General features: G+C 41.8%; 1 protein-coding gene across 5 annotated transcripts in view; it reads left to right on the top strand.

Annotated features, from left to right (window-relative positions):
* The window catches only part of DPF2 (double PHD fingers 2), a 434,995-nt gene that overhangs the window by 157,489 nt on the left and 261,120 nt on the right, over positions 1-16,386 (top strand). For all 5 annotated transcript variants that reach the window (XM_085625747.1, XM_085625748.1, XM_085625746.1 and 2 more), the window contains one exon: positions 5,283-5,443. In XM_085625747.1, the coding sequence (XP_085481873.1) occupies positions 5,311-5,443 (133 nt within the window). In that variant the 5' untranslated portion in view covers positions 5,283-5,310. The remainder of the gene's footprint in view (positions 1-5,282; positions 5,444-16,386) is intronic.

Here is a 16,386-nt window from a genome sequence, read left to right as displayed (position 1 = left end):
AAAAGGGCATTCTAACCCTGGAACTATTGCTTAGCACTAACTCCAGCCCGAGTATGTAGATCTGCGGAAACATGGCAACATAAGGGGATTGTAAGTATTCAAACACAACTATGGTATGAGCCCTGGCATAATCAAGGAGGCTATATCAGAGCTCTTATATAATGAGATTGCTGCCATAACTTGTCGCTACACTAAATGGCACCAAAGGGGCAAGTGGATTTTGTTACAGGACATGTAGATTTATGAAGCAACCTGCCCCATGGACAAGTAGATATTTTATTAAATCCCATACCCCTGTATATTATGGGCCCTCTGCCTAATGTTCTGACCTCTCAGTTTTATCATTTGCACTGTTGCCCTGTGTAGCTGTCTGTAATCTATGTTTTTTTATATGGTCTGTTTCTTTAAAGCACTTTGCTATACATTTGTTTGACAGGCTTGGTGTTTTTTTGAAGCACTTTGCGATACATTTGGTTGTCAGTGCCTTACTCTATAATGCTTTTAAGACACAGTTTATATGAGAGATCCATTATCTTGTAATAAGCAATTAACTACAACTGATCATTTCTGAGATTTGGGTCCCTCAAAGGTAGGTACCCTGGGAGATTTCATAGCAATTAAGGGTGACTGTGGGTCTGAGTGCCAGCTGAGGTATTCTGATGCTTGCAGTGGGTCTTCGAGGATTACCAAATACTTGCTTATGCTTTGTTGACGTCAAGCTTCAAATTAGATGGGATTCTCAAAGGGTTGGCTGAATTTATTGTGGTCAGATTGGTCTTTACAAGCTATTAGTTCATATGTGAGCTGGCTAAGCCCCCCGCAAGAGACATCAGGAAGTCTTAAGAGCTGGTGAGAGCAACTGAGTGCAGCTTGAGGAACACCCACCATGAGAGCCTTAGGTGAACGGCAATAGGAGAGGTTTGCGCTGTACCTATTACTTTCTTTAGGATTTCACTGGGCTACCCTGTTGTACTGTTTTTGTGTATGAGGGACGCTTTGACCGCTGCTCCCTCTGCCATATCTGTTGTATGCTTAAAGCAAAGCTTCAGGGATGTGGAATTCCTATAGCCTGACTCCCAGGACATATTGTTTGGGGTCAAGGGCAACATGTTTTCATGTGTATTTTGTCCTTGGGTTCCCAACCCGATTGCTGCCTTTCTTTGCTGCCTTTCTTTGCAAAGTGTTTAACAACATCCTCTGTTCCAGCTGCTATCCGTACGCTTGGAAAGAGGCAATTGTTACACCCCTGCTTAAAAAACCCAATGCTGACCCCACTGATCTGAAAAATCTTCTCCCTATCCCTCTTCTTGCTGCCCCCACTAAAATCCTAGAGAAGTTCATCAACATGCAGTTGATTAATTACTTGGACTCTAATGAGCTCTTGGATCAGTCACAAAACGGTTTTCGCTCCAACAATAGCACCGAATCTGCCCTTATTGCTGCCACTGACGACATCAGCATGCAGGTCAATCAGGGTGGGTCACTAGTGCTGACTATGTTCGATCTGTCGGTGACTTTTGACACCATCTCTCCCACTTGGATTGTTCAACGTCTGAAAGCGGTGGAAATCTCGTTTAAGGCCATGCTGGTCCTCCACTCCTCCCTGAGAACTAATGCTGTTAGTTGTGGGTGAGGGTTTCAGATCTTAGGCTTTTAGCCTACCCTGTGGCGTTCCCCAGGGCTCATCCCTGAGCCCCAGCATCTTTAATGTGTATGTGGCCCCGCTGCCCAAGCTGGTAAGATCCTTTGGGTTTAAGGTGATCTCCTACGCTGACAACACGCAGATCATTGTTTCCATCTCTCATGATCTGCAGTTGGTCGCCGGAAAATTTAACCAGTGCATGGCCAGGATTATTAGAAGAATGCAAAATAACTCCCTTTAGATCAATGCAGAAAAAAACGAGGTCCTAGTTTTTGGTCCCCAGGCCCCAATCTGGTCAAATGCCTGGTGGCCAGGAACTTGTGGTCCCCTTCCTGTCCCCCCCCCCAAGACAGTAAAATCTTGGGGGTTATTTTTGACGTGGGCCTGAGTTTTGGCCTGAGTTTTGAGACTCAGGTCAGTTGCACTGTCAGTACTTGCTCTTACATTCTGAAGACTGTCAGGAAGGTGCTCCCGTATATTCCATCAGCATTCCACCAGCCCACGGTCACTGCACTGGTTACCTCCCGGCTTAATTACTCTAATGCCTTGTATTTGAATTCTAGTGGGCACTCACTGAACAGGCTTCAGGTCATACAAAACGTGGCTGCCAGGCTAATCCTTAATATCCCGGAAAGGCATTCAGCAATGGAGGGGCTTCGCACTCTTCACTGGCTCCGTATTAGGAAGCGAATCTCCTTTAAAGCCTTGTGTACGGTTCACAAGGCCCTGCATAACATAGGTCGGCAGCAGCTGAAAACCATGTTTAAATGGTCTACGCCTGGGAGGACTTTGAGATCTTCATTCCAGAGAAAACTGAACATCCCTAGAGTTCGCAAAGCCAGATGGGACGGCCGCTCCTTCTCGATGGCGGCGGCCAAACTTTGGAATACGCTACCCTCCCTGATCTCCCAGGTGGAATACCTTCCAGTGTTCAGAAAACTACTGAAGACCTGGCTTTTCTCAGTTTAGTCAGCAGCCTCTCATTCTCCTCTCCTCTTCTCGTCCGCTCAGCGCTTTGTCACCTTCGGGTTTTAGTGCGCTTTATAAATCCCTATCCTATCCTAAGAAGGCCCAACCCCTTGCAGCACAAACCCTTTGGCTGCTAGTTTGCAGTCCCACTTTATGGATCAGGGAAGTGCAAGGTAATATTTTTGCCCATATGTTAATGCTGTTCAAACTTCTATCTATGGTTCATTAATTGAAAGCCTTTATTATTAGGGTGAGCGGTCTCAGTAAATGTTGGAAGCTCCGACTGCACTACTGACAGTGGTTCCAGTATTAAAATGTATACACGTTTTCAAAGTTTAGCAATATGAGGATATGTATAATGCTCCCAGAAAGCTCTCTGATTTGATGCAAATATTTGCAGAAACTTGAAAGCAAGACTGATTCTTTGCTTTCAAAATAAAATGTTATTTAAAAAAATGAAAGGAGGGAAAAGAACATTTTGCCAAACTACTGTAAAATTTCAAGTACCATTTCTTTGCAACGACATTTAGTACCATGTGTGGATGCATGCTAGTATTTCCCAAAAATATTCATAATGGAAAATCGGTGGAACTAGTTTTAATAACATTATTGGAAACAAAAATAAACAAGCACTGGTGGTCCGCTTTTTAGTTTTGTCAATGTTTGACTTGATTTGGCATGGTTTTTGTAAATTCGTGTTAGCATGGGAGTTGCCGGGCCCTCACCATTATAACAAATATTGGCAAAAAAAAACAAAAAAATCGGTCTCAAAAAGCACACACTGCCACAGTAGTTACGGGCACTGAACAAAACTATTTGTGCCGATATGTTCCTTGTGAAAGAGCAGAATGTTGTCACTCACAGTGAAGCCAGCCGATACAGAGAGAGACAGAACTTTAATAAACACAAAAGGTTATGGTCAACGCCAGACCAAATTAGGGGCCCAATTATTTAAAAAAGTCTCAAAAGTGCACCCATGTTATATGTCCTTGCATTAAGTGTAGCTATACGGCTTTCGTCAATTCCTAATAATGTACAGAAGTAGGACAAGAAAAAGTAGAAAATATTTGTGAACTGCATTTTAGCGTGAGCAAATATGCATGTGTAGCTTTTCTCATGCGAAAATCTGAGTGCAAGTTCACTTTCCCTCCAACCACTTTTTCCCAACTCTGAAAGAAGGTTTACATCTACCATTGTCAGGAGTAAATTTCCAACATTTCTCAGTATGGGAAAAGATTAGAGAAGAGTTGTTGAAAACCCTTAAAACATGCAAGTTAGTAAGTTTCAAAAGGGCATTCTAACCATTAAACTATTGCTTACCACTACCTTCAGCACCAGTATGTAGATCGGTGGAACACAAGGGGATTGCAAGTATTCAAACACTACTATGGTATGAGCCCTGGCATAATCAGAAAGGCTATATCTGAGATCTTATATAATGAGATTGCTGCCATAATTTGTTGCTACACTACATGGTACCAAAGGGGCGAGTGGATTTTGTTACAAGACAAGTAGATTTATGAAGTAACCTGCCCCATGGACAAGTAGATATTTTACTAAATTCGACACCCCTGAAAGCTTGCACTGATGCTGTCACCGTTTTTAGAGCCTGATGTACAAAGCTTTTTTTAATTCGCAAACGGCCTGATTGCGAACGAAAAAAGGCATTTTTCAATGTACAAAGCCCATTTTGCGATCCGGTAACCTATTACCGAATTGCAAATTGGGGTTGCAATGCGGTATTAGGAAGGGGCTTGTTTAGGCCATCTCTTCCTAATACCGTATCGTAGTGGTATGTTTGCATATTCTGCGAATGAAATGCCGTCGCACAACATTTGCATTTTACCACCTACTTTAAGTAGGGTCCCAAGGGACCACTTCCCCTTTGTGAATGTTTGTAAAAACATTTTGAAGAGCAGGCAGTGGTCCCACCAACCACTGCCTACTCCCAAAAAATGTTACATTTTTCTTTTTGAAACACACACTGTTTTCCCTTAAAGGAAAACGGGCTGCTTATAAAAAAAACACACAAAAAACGTGCTTTATTGAAAAGCTGTCACAGACATGGTGGTCTGCTGACCCCGACAGGCCACCATCCCTGTGATTTTTGCTATTTCCAATGGTTCGCAAACCGAGACCTGCCTCATGAATATTAATGAGGTGGGTCTATTGCGATCCACTCGGAAAATACACTTAAGAATGTGCTTGCTGTGTGGATGGTTTTTAGAAGAGAACATACTGAATATCTTTAGAGCAGGGAGGATGGGGTGCGTTCTTACTAGCTGGAAATGAGTTTGTTCGTATGTACGATACACTGTAGCCTTTAATGTATATAACACCTTTTGTAATTTGTATTGTTTTATAGGGTGGGCTCAACTAAAACGTAATGACAATAGACCCTTTGACTCTAAAACTCTTCAGACTAATGTTTTGTGTGTCTATAGTGTTTCTCTCTGTTCATAAAGCTTTTCAGGATAAAAAAATTTTTCAGGCCATATCTATATAAAGCTTTTATTTTCACGTTGTAAGATATGTTCTATCTCTGTAATCCTTATTGGAACACAGTTAGCATGACAGGTCGGTAACTCTACACAATGCTTTATCGCTTAGAATCTATTTTTGAGCCTTATTTACTCTGATAGGCATTTTCTGATTTATTTTTTGTGTATAGTCTCGGAGAACAGTACTACAAAGATGCCATGGAGCAGTGTCACAACTATAATGCACGGTTGTGCGCAGAAAGGAGTGTGCGCCTCCCCTTCCTCGACTCGCAGACCGGTGTTGCGCAGAGCAACTGCTACATATGGATGGAAAAACGACACAGGGGGCCAGGTAAGTTGCACCTTTCCCCTAATCTTCCCACCGAAGGGTTGGCATGTATTACTGGCTGGCGGTCCTTTCAGAGAATTTATAAACTGCAACGTTATCTGACTCTACTGCTTGTTAAATGTTTCTGAAATATTCATTCTGAGACCCTTTTTTATGGCCCTGGGGCAATCGGTAATGACGAGAAAGCATTATGTCTTAGGACCAGTTTACTACTGGTGTCACAGGAAACAGTACTGGCTTTTGGACAGGTCTTTTAGACTCTTGGCTCGAATAGAATAGCACTATTGAATCATCAAGGCCTACTTCAACATAGGGTATTAAACTAAGATTGTGTAACAATGTAACTAGCACTTTAACATCATCATCAGTCTGTACATCAGAAAAAACTGAAATAGAACACTTACATCTGTCATGAAAACTAGTGAATCGAGATTTCGTTGCAAATGTTTTTATAACTCCTTAGCAATACACAATAGACTTTCATTAGCATTGTCCCTGTGTCTAAGTTAATGGTGCCCTAGAGATGGAGCGAGCTCAGGGGATTCTTTCTCTTTGATGCATTGACAAAGAAGTTTGGCTTATACATCACTTTTTTTGTTTTTACAACTTAATATAGGCAGACCTAACTTCCAATGATTGAGAGGCTATCTCACAACAAGGATGAAACTAAAAAAGAAAAAAAAGCAATCATTACCATGCCTATTTAAAATGTATTTACATGAAACAAGAGAGAGTAAGCAGATATGCTGACCAACTACTTTATATCACCCAAGCACCTTTCAGTCACACCTCCACCCCCTCACAAATATTTTACCAACAGTATACAACCTCCATACATTAGAGAAAACCAGTTCAAGAAGTAAAACGCCTCTGAGAATGCACTTTAAGAAATAATTGTCAAACTGAGATTTGTTTTAAATGCAACTTTTCTAAATAAAGTGAGCCCCCAAATTACCTGACGTGGGCTGTTCATTAGACGTGGACCAAAACAAAAGGCTTTATGTGGAAAAAAGGGGAAGGCCATTAGACTCTTGAGTTGCAAGTGCGACTTTATTGTGCACAACCCAGTCACAGTCAAGAACTAGCTGAACTCAATAGTATCTAATGTACCACTGCATATTTCAATTACTCATAGCATTGTATGAAATATGTATGTTATTCTCCTGTATACACTCAAAATCAATTAAAAAAAGTGAAATGAGAAAAAAAAAGAATTGTTCTTCCTCAGATACCTTGAGGCTTTGGAGTTATAATCGAATCACATGGCACTTGTCATATTGATAGAATTTCAGCTGACAAGAAGGGGAAAGAAAGCAATGCACCACACATCATCCCTTCACAAGAAAATGAAGGAAGACATTAGAAAATGATCAAAAGCGTGCACTAACAATAAGCAAACAACAAAGTAATATGAAACAAATTAACAATGTTGCCCCTCAAGGGATAAATCCGAGGAACACATGTACCTTCGAAACTCAAACGGACTATCCTGACCCATTACGACACGTAGTCTACAGATATATCAGTGTCTTAGAAACCGTTTTGTGTGGTATGCCTCCATCACCGCTTTTACATCTCTCACATCTCTCTCTACCACTTAGACACAAAACTGTGGTTTTTCCTGCATTTAATTCATGCTATATCATCCTATTTGATGTTGTTATTGTATTTCTAAATAATGTTATCACCGGTAGTGAATTAGGAGACTCTCCCACTCACAACTAGCAACTTGATTTTGACCCAATTGCCATCTCAGCTCTCTCTCACTGATAGGTTTGCCTACATCAAAGTTTTGCTTCTGTATCCTCTGCTGAACATTTTTAAGCTCCTTTAACACAGCTCCACAAGACAACTTCTCACATCTCTGACTTCAATCCTCCCAGCCTGGAACCAGCGTACAATTTGGATTCCTACCCCTGAAAAATTAAAAAGAGATCTTTGGTGTTCTTTGATTGGGGGATAGCCTATATGCCACAATTCTTCTGAGATGTTTGAGCTTAGAGGAGGTGAGTTTTGTACTCCAGATGTCTGCTACAAATGGGGAAATCAAGGGGAGTTCAAATGGTCCAGTTGTGATTTTCGGTTTGTTCCAGCACTAGGCACATATAATGCAGGTGCTGTTAAGACAGAGTCCGGTGGGAGGAAGGGAGGGATTGCAGTCCCGTTGATCCCTACTAAGAGCACACCTATGACCACTGGTAGTTTCAGCCATAACGATAGAAATGTTAAGTTGACGCAGGATCCTCGTCTTCAGTGTATACTGCTCAACACTCTCTCACTGGTCAAACATAAGTACCAGTTTGAATGCTTGCTGCAGCTCTCTAACCCGGACATAGTATTCCTGATAGAGATCTGGACAACCTTGGCCTCTGACTGGAATACTGCACTCCCTGCTGGCTATTCAGTGATCAGCCAAGACAGGACAGGGAACAAAGGAGGGGGAATAGCTATAATTTCATCGCAACCATCTAAATGTGCGAGTAGAATCTATTTCTCAACTTCCGGCGGAGGCTATGCATTTTACATGTAAAATGAATAACACTTCTACTTTTTATGGTCTTCTCCTATATCGATCACCTGGTCCTAGAGCAGCCTTCACGTAAGACCTTACTCGAATCCTGCTTAGAATCCCCCTCGCTCACTATCCTGGGCGACTTCAATTTTCACTTAGAACTAAATAATAATTCAGACACCATTAGGCTACTTGATAATTTAGCTGCTTATGGCCTAACTCAAATTGTGTCTGAACCTACTCACTCAGCCGGCCATACACTATATATATTCACCAGCAACCCTGATATCACTTTGATCAAAACTTCCTCATTACCTTGAACCGATCATAAGGCTGTATATTTTAATATCAATATCACTCAGCCTAACCACTCCATTGCAAACAAACCAACCATCGTAAAAACTCGATCATGGAATAAAATACGAGGGAACGAATTAGAACAGGCTCTAAACATTTGCCCTCCTTCATTTGTTACTGATAACAATGACGCAATCCACCAGTTTGAGAATTGGATAGGAACAGCAGTAAACCAGGTAGTGCCTGAAAAAACAGATCAAGAAGATCTCAGGCAACATCGCCATGGTATGGACCGGATCTTAAAAGTATTAAAGCCAAATGTAGGAGAACCGAACGTACATGGAGATCTGACTATAGTAAGGAGCACAGATTGGCATACAACCTAGCCTTAGAACAATATAAGGAGGCCATTATAAAATCCAAATCAGCCTGCTTTATAACAAAAATTGAGTCGGCTAGCAATTCCTCTAAGGAACTTTTTTAATCTATCCAAGTGTTATCCAAGCGGCAGCAGGCCAATCAGTTCAGGCCAGATCAAGCCTTCTGCAATAAGATGGCAAATTTCTTTCAGACTAAGGTGCAATTGATCTATAGCGAATTCTTAACACATCTCAAGTCGCTGACAATGGGAACAGGCTGCCTCTGGAGTAGGGGGCATCTCTGTGCCAGGTAACAAGTTTTCGGTCTCTTACACAAGAGGAAGTGAATACTAGTCTCTTATCAACCAAATCAGGATCACCTAATGAACCCTGTCCACCGGCCATTATACACCTGGTCTCGGGGAAGATTAGTTTACATCTAACACCCCTTTTAAACAAAGTGGTAGAGTCAGGCACCTATCCCTGCGCCTGGAAAAAAGCGTGTATCTGGCCGATCCTAAAAAAAAGCCTGCGCTGGACCCCACTGAGGTAAAAAATTATAGACCTATTTCTTGCTTGCCTATTGCAGCCTAAATCCTAGAAAAAAATCTGTCAACAGTGAGTTAACTCAATATCTAGACTCCAGTAAACTGCTTGACTCGAGTCACCATGGCTTTCGGGCATGTCACTGACTCTACAGAGATTGCTCTGATTATGGCAACGGAGCAGATTCACAGATAGGTGAATGGGGGGGCAGGGCTGTCCTTGTCCTCTTAGACCTGTCAGCAGCATTTGACAACGTGAATCATACGGTGTTAGTGCAGCGGCTGAAGGCTTTGGGGATTGGGGGTACGGCTCTGGCCCTTCTCTCCTCCTTTCTAGCCTCAAGGGAGCAGATTATACATTGGGATAATCTGCAATCTGACACATTCCATCTTCCCTACGGAGTGCCCCAGGGATCAGCCTCGTCACCCACATTATTCAACATCTACGTCACTCCACTGGCCAGACTCATCAGAGAGCATGGTCTTACTCTTGTCTTGTATGCGGATGATTCACAGCTTGTCATATCCGTATCTGAACAGCCAGAGACCACAGCTACCAGCTTTCACGTTTGCATGACGGAAATCATGAACTGGATGAGTCAAAACATTCTTAAGATCAATACCGAAAAAACGAAGGTAGCGGAGTTTGGCAAGGGTCAATCCCTGTGGAGTCCGACTTGTTGGCCCACTGAGGCTGGTGAATGTCCCCGCCCTAGAACTTGGGAATGATCTTTGATGATCAGCTTAACTTTGCAGCTCAGATCAACCGTTTAACTTCTTCCTGCTTCTTTGTACTGAAGATCTTACGGAAGATTTTCCCTTTCATCCCTCAGGATCTTAAGAAAACGGTGTTAGTAGCTCTCATTCTCTCGAAATTGAACTACTGCAATGCACTCTTCATCGGCATTGACAAAGCGCAGAGGACTAAACTACAGTCACTACAAAATGCTGCTGCACGACTTATTAAATATTCCCATCGGCCATTCTACCTCTGCGGGCATAAGGTCACTACACTGGCTCCCTATCCAGCAACGAGTAGAATTCAAGGCCCTATGCTTGGTTCATAAGGCACAATATGAAGGTGGCTCTGCCGACATTCAAAAATTGTTTCCATGGTACACTCCTGCGAGAAACCTGAGATCCACAAATGCGTGTCTCATTCACATCTCCAAAATTCGAAGAGTAAGATGGGGCAGTAGGAGTCTATCACACTGTGCAGCCAAATTATGGAATCAGATGCCTATTGCTATGAGACTACAATCTAACAGGCAGCTTTTTAGGAAACTCCTAACATCCTCGCTGTTTCCCCCTAACTGAGCTCGTAGGTTGCAATCCGTGCAGTCCCTCTGCACACTCTCAGCGCCAACACGCCGCAGCTTTCGAGCGCTTTATAAACTTATCTTATCTTAGATGCTCCTTCCAGTACAACCCAGAAACCTTCACACATTGGATACATTTCTTGTGAGCCCTATTTAACCTTTTTTACTTTTTTGTTACTCTCATAATGATCGACATATATCCTTTACAGAACACTAAAGCAATAGTGGCAAGAGACAACTTGGTTTCCTGTGTGAAGAACATGCAATGAAAATTCACACCCGCAGTTCACTCGCACCTGACTCACCGACTTGCGCATCCACACATCTCCACTATCTGACGTATACATGCTCATACTATAAGGGTTGTGGTTGGTGCAAAAATGTTTTAATAACATAACTCACAGTCCTAGAATCAGTGACCCATGCAGACACACTTGCAAAATCCCCTGGATATTTTCTCACCCACTCTGTTAACTCTCACCCACATACCTTTACTCAACGAGTTACACACACAAATTTGCTATCATAACAGTTATGGTTGATGCTGAAAAATGCAATTAGGGACATAATAACTAACACAAATATACTTGCATAATCACATGAATACTGTTTAACTTACTGTGAGTTCAGTCTCACAAACTCACTTGCTCACCTATATACTTTCCCTCACTGACATACACGCAAAGACAATGGCGGGTGGGTATGTACTACTGTGAATAACTTGACATTTGCTTACTGATTCCTTCAGTCACACACACATTAAACTTGGATCGAGAATTTGGAGTTTTCTTTTTCTTTTATAGTTACTGTCTTTTTAATATGCTTTACAAACAAGCATCAGCAGGTCAGATGGACTTTTGCATTATTAAGGTGCAACGTATTGGTTTTGCTAATACTTGCTACATTTGTGCTGTTAGAAAATCTTGGAAACAATAAAAAATATATATAAAGGTAGGAAATAGGAAACAAGAAAATTAAGGGGTTTTACTGTAAAAGAAAAAGATCCTGTTTAAAGCCACATCGAATAGATTGTACTGAACTAGGAATATTTGAGCTGGGAAATTAAAAGAATGCTTGGTTTGTTTTGGTTTGAGATGTAAAGTGACGATTCGACTGTTTGTGCAACAAGGTAGGCTCCTCACGACAGTGTTGTAACAGTAAAATACTTAGTTCTAAAAGAGTGTTATCAGATTACAGCTGAATGAAAATGCCACCCAGCCAGTAGAGCTACCATTGTCTCCTGGTAGATGTTAAATACTTTTGGACAGAAGACCTAACCATAGGGAATATTGCATAACACCAAGATTGGAGGGGAGGGAATCCTTCATTTTCGCTCCCTTTCAATCATTTTGGGTGCACTATTCAAGTAAGAAAAGCTACTTTTGACCAGAAAGAAGGGAGGTTGGGGGGGTATGGAGGGAGGGGGGAGCATCAGGGTCTTAGCTTGCACTCGCTTCCGAACTGAAAGGTTGAGCAGTATTACAGATTGTAAAATGCCTTTTCCCTGAGTCCTGAAGTGATACTTGATTATTAAGCAGTGTGCATAGATGGAAGCCTTGTTTCCTACTGGTATTATAGGGTGTCGAAGTATTGCAGTCCAGTTGGACAAGTTTCTTCCATTACATAATTGAGCTGGACTGGCCATAGAGTTTTTGCTGCCTTGGACGAAAATGCTGGAGTATGCATCATTTTCTACATCTTTCTCCATACACATCACAGTCATTGATCCAATGTCATTTTCACCTTTTGATAATCGGTAATTTAGTTAGCTTAGAACTTACTAAAAGTGACAATATTTAAAACAAGCCAGAGAATCTACTTTCGTTGGCGCAAACACTCTTTATTTAAAAAAGAAGAAAACATTTTGTTTGTCCACAAACTGAAAGGCTCCTGCTGAGGTGGTTTTACCTGTTGTTTTAGAACCAGACATCCAGATAAAACAAGCATTTGCAATGCATAGGTCTCGCATTTACGCAAGTTTGAGCTATTGGCACTGTAAATGACAATGCCTTTTATTTATGTTTTGTTTTTAAACCATAAATAAAAGGCATTGTCATTTACAATACTAATAGCTTAAACTCTCGCAAATGCGAGACCTATTGCATTGTAAATGCTTGTTTTCCGGGCTGCAGTGACAGCAGACACATCATGTGCCCATGCTCACATCTCACTAGTAGAGAAGTTAGTGCATGATGTCATGCATTGCCAGGTGAGCGTTGTATGGAAACGGAAATCCTTTAAAGAGTTATTTTCTCTTTGGATTTCCCTTCTCTTTTTGCAACTCAGAAGCAGCAACATTGCCGTGGTGCCACCAGGGCTGTAAGTGGAAGCTTTTCAATATTATATAAAAGCCATGGTTGCTGCTTATTTATCTTAAGTAACGAACAACCATTGACAAAGCCAATAGTCCTGATTTGTTGTCGGTATGAATGATGTTACTTGTATCATATATCTGGATGCAATGACAAAAACAGCAAAATACAAGTCGGCGGCACACTATGCTAAGCAGAGATCTTTAGTTTGTGTTTTAAGCCACTCCCTTAATTACATTGGCCAGGCCCCTTTGAGAGACCCCCAGTTTCTTCATCCCACTTAAAGCCCTGCTTCTACAGTTTAAACCTTCTTCCTCCTCAGCACAAATTGATGGGGGAAATAAATGTGCCCAAAAGTGTGAGCGAACAGCAAGGATGAGAAAGGAGTGCGGGTCAGAATAGAGGGACAAGAGGGAGGGGCGGGCGTTGAGGAGCAGTAGGGAGAACAGAGTGAGACACAGGGAGGGCGCCAGCAGGAGCAGGTGAATATGCATCTAGCTAAAAAGCAGCCCACACAGCAAAGCAGTGGAGGCGGAACCCAAACGCATCAGGTGCTGAGCTAAGACATGATTGACAAGGTCACAAGCCAATGGCTGAAAACAGTTTGTCAAAAAAGCCAAAGGTTGTTGAGGTCTGCCCCAAAGCCCTCTCTGTGCATTTTATTAGCAATAGGCAGGGCCTCTTGTATTATAGGGCAGGGGAGGGCCAAATTATGTGACAGGGTTGAGAAAAATTATGTTGCAAGAAACCACAAATTATGTGGCGTAATGACGCACATCTTATGATTGTGTTTTGTCATTATTTTGTCATTTTTAGGTCTCGGCTAGCGAAGGCTGCGCTTGCGCAGTCTCGCTTGTGAGATTTAATGTTTTTCAGTAGTGGGGCTTGAACCCGCCCCTCTTCTCCATTGGCTGGCCTCTTAAATGTTGGTCAGCCATTGGAGAAGAGCTTTATCTGTCGAAACAAGCCCTGTCTTTTTCGGATTCGGGGGCGTGTTTTTTCACTTCTTTCTCTTTTTGAAGCCCCGCCCCTTTTACACTGGTGGGCGTGTTTGTATTTTTTTTTTTTACAGGGACGTTCTCGTGCTTATTCGTGTCTCTTGCTGGGATGTACAGAGCGATTTCTCTGTGCACGTCCTGGTTGTAAAGGAGATTCCAAGCAGATTCCTTTAAATTAGCATCGGGACTTTATTACTGGCATGGCGGCAGTATGCCGGCCACTTCCGGAGGAGCGTAGCGTGTTTTTTTTCATCAACACGGCGCCCACCGCACTTCAACTTTTAACATGGCAGCCCGTTCCTGGGGTTTGCTTGCTGTGTGTTTTTCGGCTTGTTTTGTGTGCCTTTACGCTTTCCAGCAGAGGCGCAGGACGGTTGGACTCACCGTCATGATTTGATTAACTCAGCCTGTTAAAATCACATGTTCAAAGGTAAAAAAAAAAAATGTCCTTTCAATTTTCAGTCTTAATTGATTGCTAAGAAAATATTCCTTTAAATTACCATCGCAACTTTATTACTGGCATGGCGGCAGTATGCCGGCCACTTCCGGAGGAGCGTAGCGTGTTTTCTTTCATCAACACGGCGCCCACCGCACTTCAACTTTTAACATGGCAGCTCGTTCCCGGGGTTTTCTTGCTCTGTGTTTTTTGGCTTGTTTTGTGTGCCTTTACGCTTTCCAGCAGAGGCACAGGACGGGTGGACTCACCGTCATGGTTAAATTAACTCAGCCTGTTAAAAACACATGTTCAAAGGTAAAAAAAAAAATGTCCTTTCAATTTCCAGCCTTAATTGATTGCTAAGAAAATCTAACTCAAACACATACGATACGGCACTCTTTTTCCCGTTATATACAGGATTTAAAGCCATCTGATAGATACAGGGTTATGTCTTTTAGCGCCTTTACTTGTGAAATTGTTACTTAATTAGGCGTTTCAAGTTTATCAACGACCTACCGGTTTGATAAGCATAGCAAAAACTTTAAATGAGGCGAGAGACCTGGGAAATACCTACCAGCCTGCGTGTGCATTCGCTCATTTAAAATAGTTGTTAACTGTATTTCGCAAAAACTAAATGTTGGAACAAACATTAATGAGTTTAATGTTTTTATTTGAAAGTCGTGTGAAAGATTGCATAGGTAATCAAGAATGTTGAAAAATGAAGTCGGGTACTTAGAAGAAGGTTAAGACCCAACCGGGATGAGGTGTGTTAGAGGGGTCTGGTGTTGGGGTAATAAACGTCAAGAGCGAAACGCCTATCTTTAGAGGACAAATACAACTTTTCTAAAGCTGTATACAGGGCTCCATTTACAATGACACACACTTTATCAGAGTTTTACAGCTATTGCTGCGTACGCTGCAACAGTTCCAAATACTATATTTTTTGATATGTATGTAACTGGTAAACTTTTTCTTGAATTCTGACGCATTCCCAAAGAGCATGGGTGGCCATATTACATCGTATTTTCATTCTTGAGCTGACCTGTAACACATCTCTGTATTATGTGGGTTGCAAACTAGTATTGTTTCGCTTCCGTTGGGACAGTTGGGGTAGCACACGTTTTTATTATTTGGAAATGTAAAGGTTGGCGCTGAACCGAGTTGTGTCCCGATGACAAGGACCCACATGCAGTATTCCAGCAGGAAGGTCCTTTTACTTTTTTGACCCTACTTTGTTCTTTTGCCCTCGTCATTGTTAAGTGCATACGTTATTTGTCCTCAAAGTTGGGACTTGTGCCCTTTAAAATCAGTAACTCATGTTCTCCTGGCCAGATCAGTAGGAAGTGGGCCTTGTTTCAGGAAGCTTTTTTATTTAACCCTTCTATTTGGTTATTCCAGTTTCTGTGGACTTTATTGTAAAATCTATCTCTTTAAAAAAAAATATATTTCTGAAGTGTGTATTGCATCATAAGCAAACAAGGGAAGCTTAATGTTGTCCATCCACAAACTGATAGCCAGTACATTTGGATACTTTGCAGTATATATGTGTGAGTGGGTTGTGCTGTTAGATGTTGAGTATTTTGTTATCTTACACATTTATTGTAGTTTTGGAGTGAGTTGTTTCTTATAGCTATGGCATATGGTAAGCAGCTCTCTGGTTTTCAGAACAAAGGATGGTGGTGTTCTGATACATTCTAACAATGTAATTTGTGATTGCATCTGTGATCGTCTAGAATTACTTATCAGTGACAAGCAGCAGTGTTTCTGTCGTCACCCGCCTTGAGTTGTGGGATGCATCCTTAAAAAGCCTTTGTCGCTCTTTTATAGCAGCTCCACATTGAACAGTATGTAGCAGCAGGGTGCACGGAGACAAGCACTTCAAAACCTGTTTTTCTTCAAAGCCATCCTGCTTATCTTGTTATTTATTAATTTACAGTGGAAAGTCACTGTTAATCTTCTTGCTTTTAGAATTCCACAGAGTGCTTGTGGATTCATGTTCACTCCCTCTATCCTCCATCACCTCTTTCCCCCCTCCCAATCAACCCCAGCCAGATCGCCCTCACATCCAAACATTCTTTATTTAATCGCTCTACATAGTGCATCTTTTCGTCCCCCACCTCAGGAACCTGCAAGCACTTTTCATTTTAAAAAATAGCAGAAGGACTACA

Source organism: Triturus cristatus, chromosome 9 (genome assembly GCF_964204655.1).
Source record: "Triturus cristatus chromosome 9, aTriCri1.1, whole genome shotgun sequence".
Classification (NCBI taxonomy): Eukaryota; Metazoa; Chordata; class Amphibia; order Caudata; family Salamandridae; genus Triturus; species Triturus cristatus.
This window is presented reverse-complemented; position numbering and strand designations above follow the sequence as displayed.